Raw genomic sequence first — 21,831 nt, 5'->3', positions numbered from 1 at the left:
GAGTTCCTTAGACCACAACAGTTGTAGAAGAGAAAAAGCTAGTGGTTTACTTCTGGCACTAGATGCCTCTTTGGTGAGCATACACGAATGAATTAGGAATTATTCGAGCTTTTCTCTGCCCTAAACATACTCGTGAGAGTAAACTAATAAAGTGCTCTTTCTCTAAGGATCGCCGATGTCTCCAAGGGTGACGGCATGGTGCTTCTCCGACGGCAGTAAAGGTCAACGGGTAACACTTGTAGCCGATTCTAGGTAAAAGGATCCAGATCGGCTGTCCATTGCAAAAACTAAATACCTTTAATAACACTTTATTAACTTCATAAAGTATGGAGCTACTTCCACAAGAAAATCCATTTTTCTCCTCTCAGTTTGAAGAAAATGTCAGTCACTTGATTTTCTGTAAGAAAGAATGTTTTTCAAGTGAATAGAGCTTACGGCAAAAATGATTATGTTATGCGAGGGACGGTGTCCTAAGAACCATTTAGAGAATCTTTTTGGAGATGCTGAGCGCTCCTTTAACCTCATCAGTTAGAAAACAGTGATAGTTGGTGGTTAACTTTTGAAACTGGATTCCTATTTTGTGAGCATTCAACGTATTTCATAAAAATTTAAAAGAGGCTGGAACTTTTCCCACTTCAAAACAAACGCATGGAAATAAACTAAAGAATTGCGCCCTTCTGACAGTGTCGACGAAATTTCGGAGGTTGATGGTGTGAAGGTTGAGGGGTAACGGCCGTAGCAGATAGAGATATAAAAAATAAATGTGTCAAAAGACAGTTGGGAGGAGGGCCTTCGTCAAAGCCATTTTGATGCCCATACCACGAGGGGAGATGGAACAAAACAAGGAACGTCGGACGAGTGACGTCGCTTCGCCCTGACAGGGATTTATGGAAAACTCAACAGAAACTCGTCTCCTGCTCTCCAAACTGACAACCTCTGCCCGTCGCCTCGCTATGTGCTCATAATTCCTTGTATCTCTGAAAATGACTTATTTTGGTCAACCAGGATGGGTATCTTCCGCAACAAATACCACCGATATCAGTTTTAACATTGCCCGTATCATTTAACTAATACCTCCACCACTCAATGAGTTAATTTGAACCTTACATTGGCACCATTTGAAGACAATGCCAACACCTTTCCTTCCAGAATCTAATGAACGGTATCCACTCTTTGTCGGTTTTTGACATCATTTCCGTAGAGTGCACTGCTCTCTACCCTAGGATCTTTACAATGATTGGTTGTCTATCTGACGTGAAACATTTTGGATTTAATATTATTTTATAACCATTCACCCTCGTGAGTTAAATAATTTTGGCTATATAACCCCTTTGGAAAGTCATTCTAGAAATAATAATAAATTTCCAAAATTTTTGTCGTCTCTTTATTTGCCTGGTACGGAATAATTATGAGCAAAAGATTGATGACAGAAAAGTATCGCTCAAATCGAGTCATGGTAGAAATATTTATGATCTTTCATCTTTTTCGTCGATTCTACCAATAACATTTCTTATTGCTATTAAAAATCAATACGAAAATATTTTATTATTTTAGCCACACAAAACACCTGTACAAAAATTTATATTAGCGTTGCACAAGGCTTTAGCTTATATGGGATTTATGGCCGTGGTTCATAGACTTTATAACCCAATTTTCCGTTCACGTTTGAAACCTTTCATGCATAGCACATGGAGCCACTTTTAAATATCCAAAGAGGATTTAAGAAGTAAGTTAGGATAGCAATCAAGGACTAATCCGATGATCCACTATATTTGGGCGCCTTATAAGACCCAAAGTACGTATATCGCCAGCATATGAACTAATAGTTCAAATGCCTGGGTTCTGAAATATATGTCTTTACAGTAAAACGACATTTAGCCTTAAATTGGTGTTGCATGATTGTTTTACACAAGGCATAAATGGAAAAGGCTAATTATAAAAATGAATGATGTGGACTCTTTTCGGTAGCATACTAGGCATGGGCAAAAAATACCGATATTCGGTAGTACCGAGTACTATTTATTTTCTACTTCGGTAGTACCGGCCAGTATATTTTTAGCGGTACTACCGGAGTATCAGTACTAGAAATACCGGTATTTCGACGGCGCTGCCAACTTATGTGTTATCAATGAACTACCTACCCAGCTACTTAAATAATTGAGTGTTGATAATACATCAAGCGAAGAAGGCCATTTCCAAGAAATAAACACCAATTCACAATGACTTTGAGAAGAAGTGTTTATTTAATTAATGTCAAGGATATTTCTCAAGAAATCATAACAAGAGACAAGAAAATGTAGATGCAGACTTATGCAATAAGTGCACAACTTGTATTTAAGCTCACTAAAAATAATACCATCTGTTTATTTTAATTTAAACTGATGGTATACACACTGATACAGTTAATCAACGTAGGAAGAGACTGAAAAATAGTGATCATGATATAGGCTAAGCTTGTTTACAATATTCATAAACTTTTTAATGTATTAAAAATGTTCATCCGTTTCTCGTTTTTTTTTACATACAACCAATCAAGTGCACCGCCAAAAGAAGACCAAATTAATTTTGCTCCTTAATTATTAAGATGTGTCCTCCTTCCTTAGCTTATTTCTTGTTTTCTCGTCATTCAGCGGTACTTTTACAAAACTGTGAGTTCGAGACAAGTGTTATCATTATTGATATAGAAGATATTTATTTACTCAAATAAGGCAAGAAAAGTCAAAGTTATATCGAACTCCACGTATGTATTTCTTTATCTGAAATAAATGGAACAGCGACCTACACGTCAAATTTTATTCAATCGCAGTATTTTAGCCATAACTAACACCAATTCTTGTTGTGTAAAATCATAAAATTAAATGTCTTATCATTATAGGGGCTTTTTATAGGTAATCTCAGACTGAAACGTAAGCTCTGTAAATAAGAAGACTTTTCATCATAAGTTCTCGGCAGAAGACGTTCTAATGTTGGCCTCGAGTCCGAAAAAAACCGTTGGCTTTAGGAAAACAAGTCATCTGATTGAGTTCCCGAGAGAACTTTACACTTCATATACGCCAGGAAAACACCAAAATTTAATGGTATGCACCAAAATCATTGCCTTTAAAAACTTCATCGCTATCACCCTTCTCACTATTAGAGAATCTATCCTCCATGTATTTTTCCGATAAATTTTCGAAAAAAAATCCAGTTAATGATTTTTTTAGTGTATTCTTGCTGTATGCTACGCTAATTTGCCGAAATACCGGATAGTTACGGCCATGCAAACGTTAAATCTTGACTTATTAACATCTTTTATCTATTATGAAAGCACCGGTCGGGAGAGTACTATTATTGCTTTTTAATACTCATCACAAAAATACCGATACTTTTTCAAGTACTGCCCATGCCTATTCGGAAACCAAATCACCACTAGCGGCGCTGTCGTCGCTGACGTCATAATCCAAAATGGCCGTCAGTCCGGGTATACTTCTCGTGAATAACAACACATTTCAATTGCAATCTCCGTGATTCTCCTTATTGCTATGGATTCGATTGCGCATATCGGCACCGTTCTTCGTTTTCGGACTAAATTATATTCTAAGGAACATGAGTAGCAAAGTTTTTGTGACCTATTAAGAAATTGTGTGATATTTGGGTGGAAATTGCAGCCAACGAAATATCTTTGAAGGGGAGAGCGTTTTAAACGCGGGTTTGGTGATCACTGCGGGGCTTCACCAAGGAAATGGCTGTGAATTAAAAATAATGGCTCTTGTTCTTCAAACAAGTGGCCTTACCAAGGAACCACTTCAAATAAACGGTCTCATTAGCCTAACAATTGATGAAAAAATCGAGATCCGGAAGTTTGATTGTTCTCGCAAAGCGGGAATTGTTTAGGAATAGGTAGAAACCATTCGTAGACAACCCAGTTACATTAGTAGCTATTAATGGTTAATAATTTTATGCTACATTAATTTAACCTTTAGTATTCATGAATAATAATGCAAAAAATGCCAATCATTTATTACTAGTTTGTGGAAGTTGCAGTTTCCATCAAGTCAGTGGTAAGAGTAAAGCAATACAATAAGTAAAATATGCCCAAGTGGTGTAATATCCAACAGTTATAGTTATATCTTGGATGATTTACAATGTTCAAACTAGATTTAGATTTTAATAACAGCCAGTTTGCAAAATGGAATTAATGATATTTATCCTTCTTTATAAGGAAGGAAAAACAATGCAAAAAATACACTTGATATGGAAGTTTGTGGTACATTAATGAAGGCAGAATTACAAAATATATAATACAGTGCAATACAATAAGTAAAATATGTCCAAGTGGTGTAACTCCCCACAATTATACGATGGTAATATCTGGGCTGATTTACAATGTTCAAACTAGATTATGACTTCAATAACAGCCGAGTTACACCATGGAACTAATGTCATTCATCCCCCTTTTTAAGGAAGGCAAAACAATGCAAAAACAAATAAGTACTGTAAGTAAGTATGCAAGATTCAAAACAGTACTTGGCATTGGTAAAAAACAATAACACGGAAAAGATCCCTCACAGGAGAATGGTAAATGACAAATGTCCTCAGTGAAACTCTTTCCAAATCTCTATGAATTCGGGCAATTGAGACAACTAAAAAGATGAGGCCAAAACGAAAAATTTCCTGTTCCCCTTCCTCATTGTTTGAGGTAAATGACGCATTAGGGACTTTTAAGTATAAATTCCATAAAATTAATAAAAGCTTTCAATGATTATCATTTGTAAGTAAAACTGAGTTTGTTACTGTGAGACACATGAAATGATAACCATCTTTCAGTGCTGAATTTGGTAATACTTAGCAAAGATGGACCAAAGAAACGACTGAAGATTCTGTTCTGAAGATTTAGTTCTCTACAGTAATATGTAAAGTGATCTTTATCCAAATTATAAGAGATAAAACGATAATATAATATATGAAAACATTTTTTTAATCCGATAAGTTGATGCCATAGAAATTTGGCCAATAGGTAAACAACCAAGTGTATGGCCTTAGTGGAAACTTTATTTTTGAATAACCATAAATACCATAATTTCTTATTTTTCTAACAATTTCTCTAGTGTTACTCACGCAATTACTCAAGATTGACTGTTCCCATATTTATCTAAATTACATGCCTCTAGTTGAAAACCTAAAATATCTAAATATGGTGGTGGACTGCAAGATTTCAAATCCATATACATTTTTTTCAATAGCTGCATCACATCACGCTGATATAATGCAACCTTTTGCATGATGTATGCACTTTTATTTTTCGGCAACGTTTTTAAACATCTATAAAAAAATAGGGCTGCACTTCCAAGCCACAATTCATTCGAAAAAATCACAACTTATGTAGTGTCCCAATATACTACCACAACCACTAAATACGAGAAAGATAGCAAGTTCAGCACTCTATAACCAAAACAGCTAATAACCACTTCCTTGTTATTACTCAGTTAGACAGTTGGCCCACCTATGCTCGCATTAGTTTCAGCCTTAACTATGGTTGCTAATCAATGAATTTTGATTTTTAATATACGGCTGAAAACTACAAGATTAAATAATACATTCCTTTGAAATACCTAGCTTAATTGGCTCTCCTCGTCGTCCATGCCGTCTGTGTACTCAAACTGGAGATTTTTCTATCGACGATATTGGTAAATTCATAGACAGGACAGCACATCTCTTCAAAAATCGATGTCTTGCTGGAAAATCTATTGAGAAAGAACACGTTAAAACATAGATAACTACAAGGAGGTTAACATTCGCATCGACTTCACAACGTGATCTCAGCCACGTTGAAACAAATTAAGAGAAAAAAAGTGAAATAGAAAAATGTATACGTACCCGGTAATATATAATCGTTCTTTATGAAGTGCAAAGAACACACCAGCATGCTCTTCGTCACCTTTTTCCCGATTTTCAGCCGGTGGATCCACAAATTCCGTCGATCGACCTTCTCCATCTCACACCAATCATTCCTGCGATAGAAAACATCGCCTTGCTTTGGAAATTCGTGAAATCGAACTACGGTGTCCCTACAGGCCTTAAAGAACACTGTGACACACAGCAATTCTTGTTAGATTTCCCTTTTATTGGAGAAAAAGTCATCGGAATATTCTCCATCGCAAGCAAACGACACTACTTCTCCTCAGAAGAACCTTTTCTGAATGAGCCGTGCGCAAAAGTATACCCGGACCAGTGATTCTACTTTCGCCCGGTAGTTGGCTTGTAGTTGGCTGGAATCACGAATAGCATACTAATATTGATATCTCACAGAATTGTCCTTCAATATTTTACCTATCATATGCAATCGTATAATTTTCTAATAAAGTGTTATCGAACATACAATTTAATGTTAATAATAATACAACCATATAAAAGTGTCAGCAAAATATTAATCTTCTATATCAACATTTTAACTGCAATTGTGCAGACCATTGTTTGGAATCATTTACTAAGGAACATGTTTTTATGATAATATTACGCGTTAATCAACAAAGATTATATAATTAAAGTTTTGTTACGGAACTTTGAACCCAAAATTCAGTATTACCCTGAAGAGAACATTAAATTATCCAACAAGAAAAAATATAGACTTGTGTCGCCATCTATGAAGTGTATTTAATTATGTGAGATTATACGAGAATATCTCATATTTTTACTTGTTTTGCAAATTTTGAACCGTGGGTGAGAGGCTCACAGTTCGATAACGTAAAAAAGCTAGTGAGAGAGATAGAACATGCGCTCCTACCTACTGCAGAATCCTCCCTCGCTCCATCTCCTACCTCACTCCGTACTCCCTTTATCGCACACACACAAAGAATCCCCTCATTTCCCGAATCCAATATTGACATAGTCATGGACGTGTGGTAAAAAAAATAAAGAACGCGTGGCTTTAGTCCGTGCAAAGTCAACTGCAAGAAGAGAGACAGTGGATAAGGAGTAAAGCATATGAAAACACTGCAAGTGTATTTCACTCTAAATACATACTATTCCTGAAGCTATGGAACTTACTGCATTTCCGTATGTTTTGAGGCTTTGGGCTTCACTAGTCCGTTTAACCTTTTAGTTTTTTCAAGTTCTGCAAGTAGAATTGACCATAGAATGTATGTGACTCAATATATTCCTGTTTTATTGAATTATTCCTTAAGAAAGGAAAGTGGAGAGTGATGTAAAGAGAAGCTCTTCTGCAGCCAGCCTGCCCATTGATAATGCATCAGAGTAAACATAAGCATGAGGGTAATGCAGTAAAGAAAGTCTGAGTTCAAAATTGAAATCTACAACTGCTATAGTATAATGGGGAAGAGAAAATGTTATCTAAATAAATACAACCTGCCCCCACCTAAAAAAACTCGAAAGGCCTACCACCATTCCTTACCATCTTCCACCTGCTTTCTCCCTCCCTTTATCCCCTATACTCTTCAGTCCTGCCTCATTCCCCCTTGCACTGCACGAATATATATCGCCTGTCGCCTTTGTTGTGTGTTTAGGGCGCGTGCGCAAGGACGAAGGGGAACGTGAAGGAGGGGAAGAAGACGGAGGGGAAGGGAAGCGGGAGTGAGGGGAAATGGACCGACGGATGCCATGCTCCTTTCGGCTGGATCACTCGTTTAGTGTCGGCCGAGGAGAGCGGTGGCGCGCAGTCGAGTGAGGTAACACTCGTCTCACTCAAAGTCTTCTCGCGACGAGGTACTCACGTGAATCCAAGTAGGAGGAAACGACCTTCCCGCAGACAGCGGTACATCCTCTCTGCGATGATGCGGCTGGTTCGCGGGGGATGACAACCAGTTCAAACCTAAGAGAACATCCCTGTCTTAAAGTTCTGGACTACATTCACGAGTTTATGAGTGTAAAACTGTTTCCGTGGTGAAAACAAGAGTGTGACCTGAGTTGTATAAAAATCTTAAGAGGATGAGTGAAATCGCAACCTCTTTCTGCTTTTCTCTGTCCTATTACTTTTACTGAAGACGTTACTTCCAAGCGTGGCAATTTGCCCTTTTGAAAATCTCCTTACGGTTCCCCTTCTTCCTCCATCCTCTGGATATGGTTACAGCAAACTAAAGAAAGTGAAGAACTCGTCGTCATTCGCAGTTCGTACTAATCCGTGGTGTGATAAATGATGCAATGCTAAGGAAACATACCTGTCTTATAGTTCTGGACTACATTCTCGTGTTTATGTGTTTTAAATTGTTACTGAAGGGACAAAGTGTGGCACGGGTAGTTACAAACTCTGTTTACGCTAAGTGAAATCGCAACGTCCATCTTCACCCCCTTCCGTTAGTTTGCGAGAGGCATCACCTCAAAGAGTAACAACTCGCTCTTTCGGAGTTTCTTTATCTCTCTCGGTTTCCCTCCTTTCCATCCCCAGGACGTGATTACTTTGTGACTGAAGAAAGTGAGAAACACGCCGTCATGTACAGTGGTTGGCAAGCGAGAAATTGGAAGCGAAGGTGAAGGCACACCTCATTCGCACCGGGGACTCCCCTCTCTGCGGACCCGAGAGAACTGTCTCTCCTCCGGCAGCGATACGCTCCGCCGAGCTCCTGCCGAAGTTTCGCCTCGCCCGGCCGCCAACTGAGCGGAGCCGCTCTCGGCAAATTTAAAGGGAGGATGATGAGCGAGGGAGGTAACGCCGGGGACAAAACGCCCGCGCTATTATTACACTCTAGCCGTTTCGATTTACCTCGTGGGTCTTTCAGCGCCAAACGAAATCACGAGTCCTTCATATTTAGCGAAGTACACACAGATCCCCGCGCTGGAATGAACTACTCAAACTTCACAAAAAGACTGAGGCGTGCATAAAACGATGAATAAACATGGCAATGGTTTTTGGAGGGGGAAAAATATCTTCTGTACCGATCTCCGGTATGGTTAATTGTGACGAATGAACCACAAGTGGCTCTGAAAACAGGCACGGGAGTGTATAAAATATTCACCACGCTGAGGGTAGCGAGGTAAACAAACTGTCGCGACGGGGCTCGTTCCTGGCGCCGGCGATTCCCACGTGGCCGCCGGGCAGTGAACACCACAGCATCCCGACTATCCTTCATCACTTCTCCGCATCAGTCGTAGTGGTGAAGAGTAGAAAGGCTATTGTTATCCGGCGCGCGCGGAGACCAACGCCGCAGCAGAAGGGAAGAGGAGGACTTTTTGTGTTTTGTGGGATTGATAAAAAAATACGAAGGATTGTAAGAGAAAAAAAGTAATTTTGGACGACAGGCGGGAGACGGGGAAGTATGCGGGGTGTAATCACCAGAACCATACGACGGCACTGGTTGCGGAATTGGTTTTAAATGAGGTTTCTTGTGAACCATGGAATAACTAGGGACAGGAGGACCGAGGTGTTTGTTTGGCCAGGCACTCTTTCGCATGCAACCTATTGTTGATTCTCAATTCATCGCGTTTTGGCGTTTTGAGCGAAGCCTGGTTAGAACAATAGAATAGTGCACAGGGGATAAAGTAGGACGAGGAGAAACGACGGTGTGGTGTGATACTCTTTCGCGCGAAACTTGCTGTTTACTCGCCACGTCCGACAGTCGCCTGAGTGTTTGCGATCGCGTGAAGAGTTTTGCTGCAGCACCGCTCGTAAAAGGAGAGGATATCTCGCCAGTTAAACGTCGTTATACGACACATAAGCCATAGCTTTGAAGAGAAGGATGAGAAGGAAGAAGAGAGGCGAAGGATGGAGGGAACAGACTAAACTTTGGCGGTCAGTGTGGAGCGGTGAGCACTAATGGACTAGCTAAGTGACATGATTGAAGAAGTGTGCCGTGGATAGAAGACAGGAAGAGGGGGAATTCACCGTGTGTACTCCCGTCATGCTGGCGGCGATTGGTCGGGGTGCTCTGAGGAGAAGTCTCTTCGATCATCGGCAGGAGATAGTCTAGCCGGGTGGTGGAGAGTCACAGTGGGTCCTGTCCCTCTGCTAGTCCGGTCCGGCGAGAGTGAACGGTAGCCAGCAATTGGCCGTCGACCGCCGCCGAGCGCAGCTGCTACTCGGGTCCTCGCAATGGCTCGCCTAGACTCGGTGGACCTGTTGCTTCTGATGCTGCTCCTCACCGTCGGAGTGCGCCCCTCCACGGGAAGAGGTGAGTTAAATACCTCGATATCGGGTTTAGATGAGACCTCGCCCACGGAATCATGGGGCATACATTCCACTGACGTATTAGGTGGTTAATGATGATCTCAGAACCTAAATTTTGCAAAAGCACTCCTAAATAGGAAAAAAATCTTGACATTGAAACTTGGTTTTATTTTACTCAACGTTGCAAGATTAATTACGCATGTTAGCCCTTTTAAGTTAGAACAAAAAGTAATATTTACTTTCATTGCTGCCTACGGAAAGAAATTCCTATAAACGGTGCCGGAGACAGTTTCTTCTAGCAAATCATTATTTCTAAAAAATGTTCCAAGTTTTTTTTATTCTTTACCACCTTCTAAAAAGACAGAAATTAAATTGTTTTATTAACCTGTTGGCTAAAGAATCGCAGTTACCTTCGAGGAACGAGTGCTTTGTGAAGATTTGGCGTTACAAACTTAATGAAAGCGAGTGTAAGGTAATGGGGGTATATTCTATCTCAGTTTTCCGTTAACGTTAATTTTATACAAGGAAACAGTGTTGCTTTATCCACGTACTATCAGACACTTTTGAGTGTTTTTTACGGTAGGTAAAATAGTGAAGAGAGATAGAAACGCAAACGTCGTCCAATGATCACTTGCGCAAAAAACGGAATTCTTTTTGCTTTTATTTATGCAAGGTCTATTTTGGTTAAAATCAATATAACATGCGTCTTTCATCCGATTCTTAGCATATGTGCATTGCATCTCAATATTATAAATATTTAACTGAGGAATAAATGAATGCAAAACTTTTCCCAAAATGCGCAATGAAACAATAACTCAGAGAGCTCAGGAACTCCGTGCTGTATATGCAAAGAAGAATTTAAAACGTTACTAATCGGCCCCAACCACCTGCTTTTCCGTGCATGTGACACATTTGATTTTACCAGTTTTACAAATCATGAATGAAGACACAAATTCTTGTTTATAAGTGCTAAATTTATTATATCTGTTTTCCATTTTGCCCTCGCCCTTTCTTCTCTCTTCACATTTTTTCAACCGAGGCCCGACTTTTAGGATTTCTTATGTCAGCGATTAGTGAGTTTTTTACACGAATACCTTACTTCCAGCGAAACTCAGAGTTAACGCCCCTTTACGGTTGGGTACATTGATGCTGAATTTGCCCTTCAAAAACCTCACCCATGTCTCCATATGCTTCTCCCCAACACCTTACCATCAATGCCTCATCAACAGCGTTCCCATCACCTGTGTTGCCACTGATACTGGTCCCAAACTTGGAATATCTACTAGGCCCCTTTTTCATTCTACACGTTTACCTTTCCAATTCCTTCCTCTAGCCCCGCCAATACTGTCCTCCCCTCCCTCTACCCAATACCCGAACACCAAACACCCTCCCTCCAATTTTCAATCAACCTCACCCCTCATCTCTCTTCCCGAATCCCCCCCACCGGATTTCCTCCCCCTCCCCACAATACAATGTACACCCTTTCCGCTCTGTACGCTCTCCCCCACCGGAGCGAAAGAAATAATGATATTCCGGGAGCACAAACGTCCCCAGTCCCCAAAAGTCATCGATGCCACTATTTCCGAATTCTTTCTCTACCCCCGCTCCCCATGGAGGACTAACTTTGACTTTTTACCCGCCTTCCTAAAAATTTTCCCTTCTCTTCCCATTGAACGGAAAAATCTCCCCCTCCACCTCTCCTGGAATGTTGGCGCAAAACTGTAAAATTTTTGCGGGATGAGCAGTGGTCTCAGTAGAGGGGTTACCCCGGGAAACGTTTGAAATTAAAAAGGGAACGTGAAAACAAAAGCGTGCTTTGATATGAAAAATTAGGAAAATTGGTTTGTTGCGAAGGTAGGTAGGTAGGCGGTTGCAGTGTTTGTAGAGAGAAAGAAAGGCTGGAGAAGGGGTAACTCTGGGCATTCTTTTCATGTTCTCAGTTTTTTTTTCGTTTTGAAGGGAAAGAAGAGTATGGGAAGAAAAGGGAAATTAAAAAAAGCAAAAATTATGATTGATCTATCTCTTGGTCGCGAGAGCGAAGCTCGAATTTCTTTCACCTGGGGGAGTGGCAAAACCAGAGTTAATGGGTTTGCGAGCACAGCGCAGCCGGCTGACCGCTTTTTGCAAAATCAAATGTGGAATTGAGGCCGTATGCGCCTGGATACCGGTATCGATGGTGACCTTCTCGCGGCATTGTATGTATTTCTCCCAAAAAGGCACGTTCCGCCAATAAAAGCGATCTCCCCACCCCTATATTCCGGTCCCTATGAAAATTAATTTTGCGAAACAATCGCGTACCCTACCTTCAGGGGATACCCTGGAACCTACTGCTGACCCGAGGCTGTACATTTAGGGGTATTGATGGCCTCTGAATCATGGGAGTTAATTGGAAAACAACATTACAGCAAAGAACGCACACAGTACTATGCACAGTTTAATCGGGCTCCATAAACCTGTTGACAGTGCTATTAATTTATTCAAGGTCCTTAATAAACCAGGAGGAAAAATTGCTACCTATGTTACATGCTTTCTATATTAAGAAATATTCTTTTTTCGCACCTAGAAATCATTATTACAAACCATTAGATGATACAGTTGTGTGTTTATTTGGACGTAAAATATTATTTTTCATTTTTTTTGAAAGAATGTTTGTGATTAACGTTGCAACTATTATCTACATTCACATTCAACTCAGTTCGTTAATAATTTTAAATGCTTTAGAGTATTAATAAGTTACCTAAAATTAAAGTTTTCCTAGAAGAATTAATTTTATTACCAATCGTCAGAGCAGTTTCATCAATTTCTTGTGAAATCCACGCTGTAAAAAATGTCTTTAAAATTGTATTTTTTGCAGGAAAAGCTCGTCTGAGTAATAACCTCCTAGGCAGTGATGCTAGCCTATGCCTGAGATTTTAATATAAAAAGTGAATTTAGAGTTCGTAATTGACATTGAAGTAACCTCCTATCAGAAGTAGTAAAGTTTATTTTTCCCTGGTGGCCTTAAAATCATACTCTTTTTTAAAAGTAAATCTTCAAATATTCCTCGTTGAAATAATTCATACACCGGCCCGTGCGAAATGCTACTAATGCAGAGAAAAAACATAAAGAGAATGCATAACGTGTAAGAACTCCTCAGATAATGATTGCGGCCCCTTTCCAAGGTACTAAAATCAAAGCAAGAATATTTTCTTCTCAAGGAATAAGTAAAATGAAGTTTTTGTATCAAAAAATTAAAATAAATTACTTAAGTGATGAATTTGATTTATTTGCCAATATTAAAGGCTGTAACACGCCATTGGAGAGTAGATGTATCTGAGAGAGTAAACTTTAAATGCAACTCTTATATTTATTTATTCCCAAACCAACGAATACAACACATAATGGCCATTTTACATCAAGATGTTCGACAAAACGAATACACACGCTTGAACAACCATGCCCAGGGGCAATCTATACAGACGGGACTCGAGCCCGTGACCTCTTGTTTGGCAGTGGGCGGTTTTACCCCACCGCCCCCAATAATACTTACAAATTTGAAATCCAAAACTCTATCGATATATTCCTTCTGTTTTGATTTGGCTACTTTAAAGTTTTGGTAGGCAAATTAAAGATTAAAAAAAAACATTTATGGTGGTGGTTTCTAAAGCACACCATTGAATCTATGTAATCTATTATTCCATGACATCTCTTAAACAAAAAACATCCGTAAGACTGAATACAGAAAACACTGTATTAGCGTTCATACAAAGTTATAAAAACTGTAGCGCAAATGAGTAAATGCGGCGAAGGAGCACCATTGGATTCACTAATTAGAGAGCATTAGAAAGTCAATTCCAAACTTGGAAAACCAACGTGAGAAAAGTGTATTGAGCGAGGAAGCAGTTATTCAAGAAATAATCTTTTTCATGTGCACGAAGTAAATATTTTTTTTCGATAAAAATTATATTCTTGAAATAAACGGCGTGATTTTATGAACACATATGTCCATATATATGCATAAAATCACGCCGTTTCTTTCAGAAATACGTTCCATCAACACCCTGGGAGGATCATATTGTGTAATGAATACTCCGGGAGGCGGGTTTGCCCAGTGGGAAGCGAAAATGGAATTGGGATTTATAACGCAAGTTCGGATGTAAATTAGAAAGATTTAATCGCGTAAAAACATTCCATTTCGGTTTGCGCGTCCCAAAGGAAAACAAACAAACCGCATGTTTTATTATTCCCACCCACATCCCACCCTTCGAACGATCGGTTTTCCAATACCCCTTCACCCTCTTCATCCCCTTCCCACAATTCACAAATCGCCTCCCCGCATCGACGGAGCGCTCTCATTTTATCCACGGATCCTTTTTGGGCGTAGGATTTCCGATATATTTTTTCCGATACTCCTCTATACATTATTGCACCCACAACTGACATAGGAACCGCTGCGGAAGCGGGAGAAATGGAGACCACTCGCGTAGTGCTATTTTTTACATATTGTAATCGTCGAAGGACAGGTGGAAGGCAAGAATGGAAAAGGAAGACCTCGAACAAAATATATGGAACAAGTAAAGAGAGGTGTGAAAGAGAAGAAATACGTAGGAGTGAAAAGATTAGCTGATAGGAGAACTGAGTGGAGAGCTGCGTCAAACCAATCCTTGGATTGTTGACCAGTGATGATGATGATGAGTGTGTGAAGCACCCAAAATGTTTTCATTATCTTCTATAGCATTTGAACGAGAAAAGTCCACACACAAATTTTATTTTACGTTTCAGACGTTTATTTGATGAATGGGTGGATTAAAGGAATGGATGAACTGTCGTTATTTTACTGTTATGACTAGAGCATTCCTTCAAACGTGGGTTTCCCACAGCCCGTACTTGTATCTTTTCCCACTGTCTCCACTCTCTGTACGCCTGTTCCCACCCCATTCTTCAAAGATGTTAAATCCTCCCCAATCCCCTTCCTCAAAGGCATAAAGGTGATTTTCAAATGTTTTGCGGTGTCTTGTACCAGATGATGGCTCTGTGAGCCGAAACACATTGTACTCAGTAAAGATTTTGTGGAAAAGTGCTACGATCATTTATGTATCTAAAAATGAAGAAACTAATGAAATATATAGGAAATAATTTTCAGAAGGCTATGGATGGAAATCATCATACCCTTATTGAACAAAAATGGCGTTTACGCTTATCTTCATTCGTTGCTTCTCTCCTATCATTTTCAAAAACGCTTTTGAATACATACCTATAAACTTCAGAGAAATAGTGGCATAAGATATTTAGATACGAAGTTTTTATTGCGTTCTATTCACAGAGAATTTGGTAAGAGAAGACATTAAATTAGTGAGTGTAAGAATTTTAGGAGCGTCATTTAATTCTTGTTTCATTTATCCTGGAAGGAATTCATCAAAAGAAACTGATTGTGAGCAGAAAACTTATCCAACGGTATGGAAGTACAGTCTGGTCAAAACATGGCCCCTGAATGCGTAGAACTCTAGCAAGGGGAGGCGAAAATAGCTGTGGTATGGGAACTTGGGATTGAAAGCAAAGCGCTTTGGATTGCGTCAAGTGTAGACCTCGAATGGAGGTAAGACACAAAAAAAATGGCCATTTGAACCAACGCGCCTGTGTTACAATACTTTTTCAATATATACTCACTCATACCCAAAACTGACGTTGTCGAAGGGGGCACTAAGTTTAAAGGGGACTTTGGTTTACTGTATTCAAAGAGGTTAGAAATTTTATTTTAAATTCTTGACGTTACAGAGTATCCCTCGGTATAAATTTTAGGTTTGATTGAAATTTTCAGCTAATATGAGAGATAATATAAACAGAAGAGCTCCATCTACAAACATACGATGTTCTGCAATTAGATCTCGTAGTCTGACCAGGTTCAAATTAATAACGCATTACAAGTACAAATACTTTGAACTGGGACAGCTAACATGAATGCTAAACCTCATAATCAACTCAACTTGCGCACTTTTAACCAATATCAGCAAATGGATGTAAAAAACTGCTATATAAATGTAATTTGGACTCTTTTATCAATAATTTCTTTTAAATACGGGAGGTCCGATAATTTACTGCCGCATCTGGTTTCAAGTATCGATATGTCGATCCTCAACTTTGGATATTCGGGAAAATTATAATTCCGTCACCAGTCTGCAATCTATGATATTTACCAAGTTCCTACATTAAAAAGTAAATATCGATTATTGTGCTTAAAATTAATAGATTAAGAGAGAATGAGGTATACTTAGTAAGGAAGAAGAAAGGGACTAACAAGTTTTTTTAGGGAATGGGGTTTTAACAAAAACAGGGGATGAAGACCACAAAAAATAATTTTTTTGGCCCTCAGAAATTCGCTACCTCCTTAATTTTTTGAAGTAGCAAGTGGCCTTTGCGAATTGTGTGTGCTTCCTGCTTGCACCATTGGAATCTTTACTGCCGTACCAAATCAGATTTCATTAACCACTAAACCACTAAATTCGGCGGTGAAAACAAAATTTTAAGTGGAAAAGCAAAAAGTGTATTATATACATTTAAAAATAGATACAGGATCATAATTACTAGGATACTGGTCAATAAGTTACAAGTTACATTAAGTTACAAGAAAGCCGTTATCTTGCTCTAAAGTGGTTAACTTTAAGTATCTTTTGCTCTAATCAGAATAAAATCTAAAGTCTTTTCTACATTTAAACACACTTTATTATATGTAATTGAAGATTTTACCATTACAATTAGTATTTTTATCAAAACTTCTAAATTTACATTTCATAGAAACTTTCATTCAAACCCTTTTTAAATTCTCAGAAACGCTTTCCATCGGTTCCATCCATGTTTTCCTCCATAAATCTCAGTCCCCTCCTTAGATTCAGAACAGATAAATTCCCAGCCAAAAAAAGAAATTGGTGGTCTCGGGGAATTTTGGACGGACGATTCATTTTTTTTTGTTTTTGTTTAAGGTGGAAAGAAGAATAGATTGGAGGGGCAGGGTAGGTAGAGAGGGATTGGGATTCTGGCTGGAAACGTGGTGGAGTGGAATAGGAGTGGGGAAGTGGGAGGGGTCGTAAACAGTGTTCGATGGGCGAGGGAGGGAGAGGAGAGCGGAAGGTAGAGGTGCCTTGGAGTGGAAGCCACGGAGGAGATTGCCCGGAAGACGTTTAAGGGACAGTGCATAAGCCCCTGGAAAGTCAGAGTGTGCGAAAACAGGGCACAGTAGAGGGATACAGGGCGCAGGTGGACATCGGTGTAAGTCAATGTGGTTGCATTGGGAGGTAGGGTCACTGAGCTGAAATACCGCTGGGACGTACTCCGACCGTGTCCAGCGAGCAAGCGCAGGCGACCAGAATAATCTCCTCGCAACAAAATTTAACATAGACACAAGCCTCTGTTGCGCTTCGTTGCCGCTGCAGTAAATTTTCATGCTCCAGACTAGCTAACACTGGAGGGAGATTTTCTACTATGTTTAGCGTTTTACACACACGGTAGAAAAACGCAAGCGAGGAAAATGTAATTCACAACTCCATGAACGAGCATGAATTCTAAGCAAATTATTGCGTGTTATAATTACTTAAGCCGTTAGCGGGAATAATATTTTTTATGAGACGGCAAAAACACTGGGGGTAAATGAATTATGGTGATAAATCATTAATTTCACCTGTTTCCTAATAGTGCCTCGAAATAGCAGTTCTAACCCTCACGCCCTCAATCACAGTTTGGTCACAATTTATTCTGAAACACTGTCAGCAGCATACGGAAGAACTTAAAGTAATTTATATTTTTCAATTCGAGTTGCAATAACTACCAAAGCTCTTTTCGATGCAATGAAATGGAAATGCATCTAAAAGAAGTGCAGCGAAAACGTGTATATTGGTGAGAATTTTGGCAGCAAAAAAGAACATTAATCCCACATAGAGCTTCAAAAGATGAGAAGATTCTAAGTCTTTAGAAGAGGTGCCGTAAACCTTGTTATTTTTTTAGGACAGACGAAAGACGTCAACGAAAGGAAAAACACACTCTTTTTCCGTCAAAGCCGACGGGTGAAGAATTGCCCCAACCCCTAGAGGTGGGAGAAAAATAAAGAAAAGGAAGGCTGAGGATAGCGGATTGGCCATTAGAAAAAGAAGAAAGGGGTTTGCAGAAAGGTTGTGATTGTACGTGGGGAGGGCATGAGGGACGAAGGTTCTTTGAAAGGGTCAATGGGATGAGGAGAAAAATCGACGAAGGGTGAAGGGAAGGACTGCGCGACCGGAATCTTTGATTTAGCCCACAATGCGACGCAGGCGACGTCCAAGGGATTCTCCCGAGTTATCCTTTTGGGATTGGACGGCGAACGGAAAAGTGCGCTGAGTCGCCTGATTTTCTGGCCTAAGGGATTACGGCGTTGTCCACTGAAACGTCGAGGTCACTTATTGTTGGGTTCGCCTGGAGAACTCAATCGTGTCCCAGGAGGTCTCTTCTGCTTCCTCTCGAGCGATCTTTATTTATACGAGTAGTTTCCTGGACTACCTACTCTTAATTTCCCAGTTCACTCGCAAAAAGAATGAAAGGAGAAGTTTGCCGAGCTGGAATTTTCACACAACTGAACTTCACAGAACTGGAATCGAAAATAAGCATTTTGGAGGTATTAGAAGTAGGGAAAGTAAAAAATATGAAGAATTTGAAGAGGAAACGTTTTATTAATTGGTTCAATGAGGTGAATAGTTCAATTTAGCCTTAATAAAAAAAATCCGTATATTAAATTTGGAAGGGTTTCTGTTATACCAGTTGGATGTTATTGGATGATAAAAGAAAAGAATGCTGAAAAGTAGCCGTCGATTAGGGAAAATATTCGTTTGACTTGAACCACAACAAATCGTGAAATATTTTCAGTGGAGATTTTTCTTATTTCCTATTAACAACGTTTAAACTTATAGAACTTGTTATGCATCCCATGCTTACGTTTTTTTATTTAGAAAAAATACATCAAACGTAATGGAAGATATATATATTTTGAATTCCAATCCGCGGCATTGAGATATTGTTAAAGTATTTTTATATTTATGTCCGTGAAACCTTGACTTAAACGTGCCTTGCTCTATATTATAGATGTGTATCTCTTCCATATCATCATTTACAATGAAATTGACGAGAATTCTCCGGTGGAAGTTCTTTCCGCTTGCATTAGTTACTATTCAAAATTGGAAATCTTCGCAGAAAAGGCACGAGCTGGAAAATAAAAATGCTAAAGAATGCTCGAGGCCTTTTGGTGGATGAGGAGAATTATTTATTCAATTCAAAAAGAGAATGTAATGAAGCATAATTAATATCCTTAGCTGGTAAAAAGCGACGGATAAAGATAGAGATATCAAGAAAAAGGATCGAAAATAATGAAAGAATTGCTTTTCTCCGCAAGTTGAAACACTGCCAAAGGAATATCTCCGAAGGAAGTAAGAAATGAGTGATAAATTGAAGTATATCCAGGAAAAAGGAATTCAAGCGAGGCCAAGGCTGTCTAAGGGCAGTAAGAGAGTTAAGAGGCAAAGAGTAAGAGAAAAAGAGGGTGGTAGTTGTTGTGTTGGTCCCCACGGTGCGTTTGACTCTGAAGAGAGAGAAAAAGAGTTCAGCTGAAGGGCACGAGCCGAGAGGAAAGCTAAGAGTGGGAAAGAGAGGGAGAGAGAGATATGGAGGGGTAGTGAAGAGTGGAAGCCAAATGTGCTCTCGACCACGTTCAGCTCAGTCAAGTTTATTCCTTCGTGCTTCTTCAAGGTAAAGATTTCTGCGCAAGGAAACGTCTTTAACCGTATGAGAGGAATGTGTCATGGGATCAATGAAAGAAGCACACAGAAATTGGAATATATCGATCTCAGATATGATGAAAATTTATTTTCGTGCAATAAATCAATAAAAATCTGTATTCATGGGAATAGAAAGTAGATTGCGGCTCATGGAATTTACGATCAAAGATTCTCTCGGAGCTTGAACGACTTTAACCATTGATTTCCTTGCGAACCGTTTCCTTTGCAGATATTAAAAGATAACAAACGATGAACATGGAGTTCATGGGCTAAAGTCTTACGACGATCTGGAAAATTATGGATTGAAGAAAAGAGATTGTAATGCATTAATACAGCCTCGGGAAACAGAGAACGTATTCAGAAAAAGCGCTTCCCCCCTTCACCTCGTTGGCCTCATATTTTCCGATTCCCCAGCTTCCTTTTTGTTATCTCTACGACATCGCTCTCTTCCCCTCCACGAACCTTTTTATCGTCTCCAATTTCTTCCGCGAAGTCTGGAATTTTACAACTCCCATCATTTCTTCCGACGATCCTCAACCCAAAACCGCATTTCCGTCTCCACTCATATTCCTCTCCTTGGGGAGAAAGATCCCATATTTCAAGAACGCGGATTTTTTCCCCGATTTGAGATCCCATGTATTTTTGATCCCTCCGTTCCTCACGTCACGACCCTCATCTGGCCTTGACTCGTGGCCCTCTACATACAAATTCTCGCCTCCCAAATCCCGATCTGTTTCCCTATTCGTCAAAATTCTTTGCGTGACCATAAAAGTTTTTTTTGCATCGTACCTCAAACATTCTTTGAAATTACTTTTGAGTCAAATTTTCTGTTTTGCGTTGACTTTAACCTCATCAGTCCCGAGACATATATATAGTTAATTTTTGTTTGAATTTTATGTGGTATGGTTAATTAGATGTTAGTAAAAACATCAGCTCTTTCTTTGAAGCATTCTTCTGTACGATACTGTCATCCGTCAGGATGCACTGAACAAGTCTCAATAACGACTTTTCACTTAGCTAAGCGGTGAAAAAATTCAAACGCTAATGTATTTTACACAATACGCAAGGACCGAGGAAGTTATATGAACGACTATTTTACTTACAGATGGAATTCACAATTCAGTCAAACTTTATTCCTGCTTTTACTGCGGAGGAATGATGCGTATCGCGAAGAAAACATGAGTATAATTAAAAGAGAAGGTTGATTTGAATAGACTTCAATTATTTATATAGCTTTAAAGGAGGAAGAGGGATTTTTAGCTAAGTTCGTGTAAAGGTTGCATTTTAATATTTTCCTTAGGTAATTGAAATATGAACAAATGATTGACTTTCAAGGAATAATTGCCGTGGTCTACATTTATTATGTTATTCCTAATACTTTAGCTCTAACAGTTAAAAAAAATGTTATTGTGTGATATAGAAAAGAGGGAAATATTCTTAGCATTTGAGTGCCTTAGAAGTGATCTATGTTACCAGAATGTGGGACAGAGGTATTACAACATTCATTTGTTTGCTTTGCAGAAATAATCAACGGTAGATTAAAAAACATTTGCTTTTTCTGCACTAATTATCGGAAACAACGGCGGTCCCCCGAGACTATGTGTGTTTACTTCCTACGTGAATTGAATCTTGAGTAGGTACCGTTCATTTACCTAGAATCAGTAATCGTTTTTTTTGCGGGCAAGCATGGACTCAGATTGTACTCAATGCAAGCCTCAGGTAAGAAGTCATGGATTCCGGATGGGGCATTGCACTGAGGGTGTATGGGTAGGGTGAGGTGGGGGTAGTTGTGGCAGAGGGGCGCAAAGAAAAGTCTAGGTGGGTCTTATCTCCCGCACACCCTGGGGAGCATTGTTAATTCAGAGTGGGGGAGTCAACTCTGAGAAGGGGTGAGTGTTATAAAGGGAAGGCAAGGAGGCAAAGTAGCCGAGGGCTCGGAGTCGAAGGAAGAAGCGTTACTCCGTC

General features: G+C 39.5%; 1 protein-coding gene across 1 annotated transcript in view; it reads left to right on the top strand.

Moving 5' to 3' along the window:
• Positions 1-7,637: 7,637 nt before the first annotated feature.
• Positions 7,638-21,831, top strand: part of LOC124167908 — a 90,586-nt gene continuing 76,392 nt past the window's right edge. The window contains exon 1 of the mRNA XM_046545978.1: positions 7,638-10,100. Within this exon, the coding sequence (XP_046401934.1) occupies positions 10,022-10,100 (79 nt within the window). The 5' untranslated portion in view covers positions 7,638-10,021. The remainder of the gene's footprint in view (positions 10,101-21,831) is intronic.

The sequence above is a fragment of the Ischnura elegans genome, chromosome 1 (assembly GCF_921293095.1).
Source record: "Ischnura elegans chromosome 1, ioIscEleg1.1, whole genome shotgun sequence".
Taxonomy (NCBI): Eukaryota; Metazoa; Arthropoda; class Insecta; order Odonata; family Coenagrionidae; genus Ischnura; species Ischnura elegans.
The sequence above is the reverse complement of the archived record's forward strand: the minus strand, read 5'-3'. Positions and strand labels throughout refer to the sequence as shown.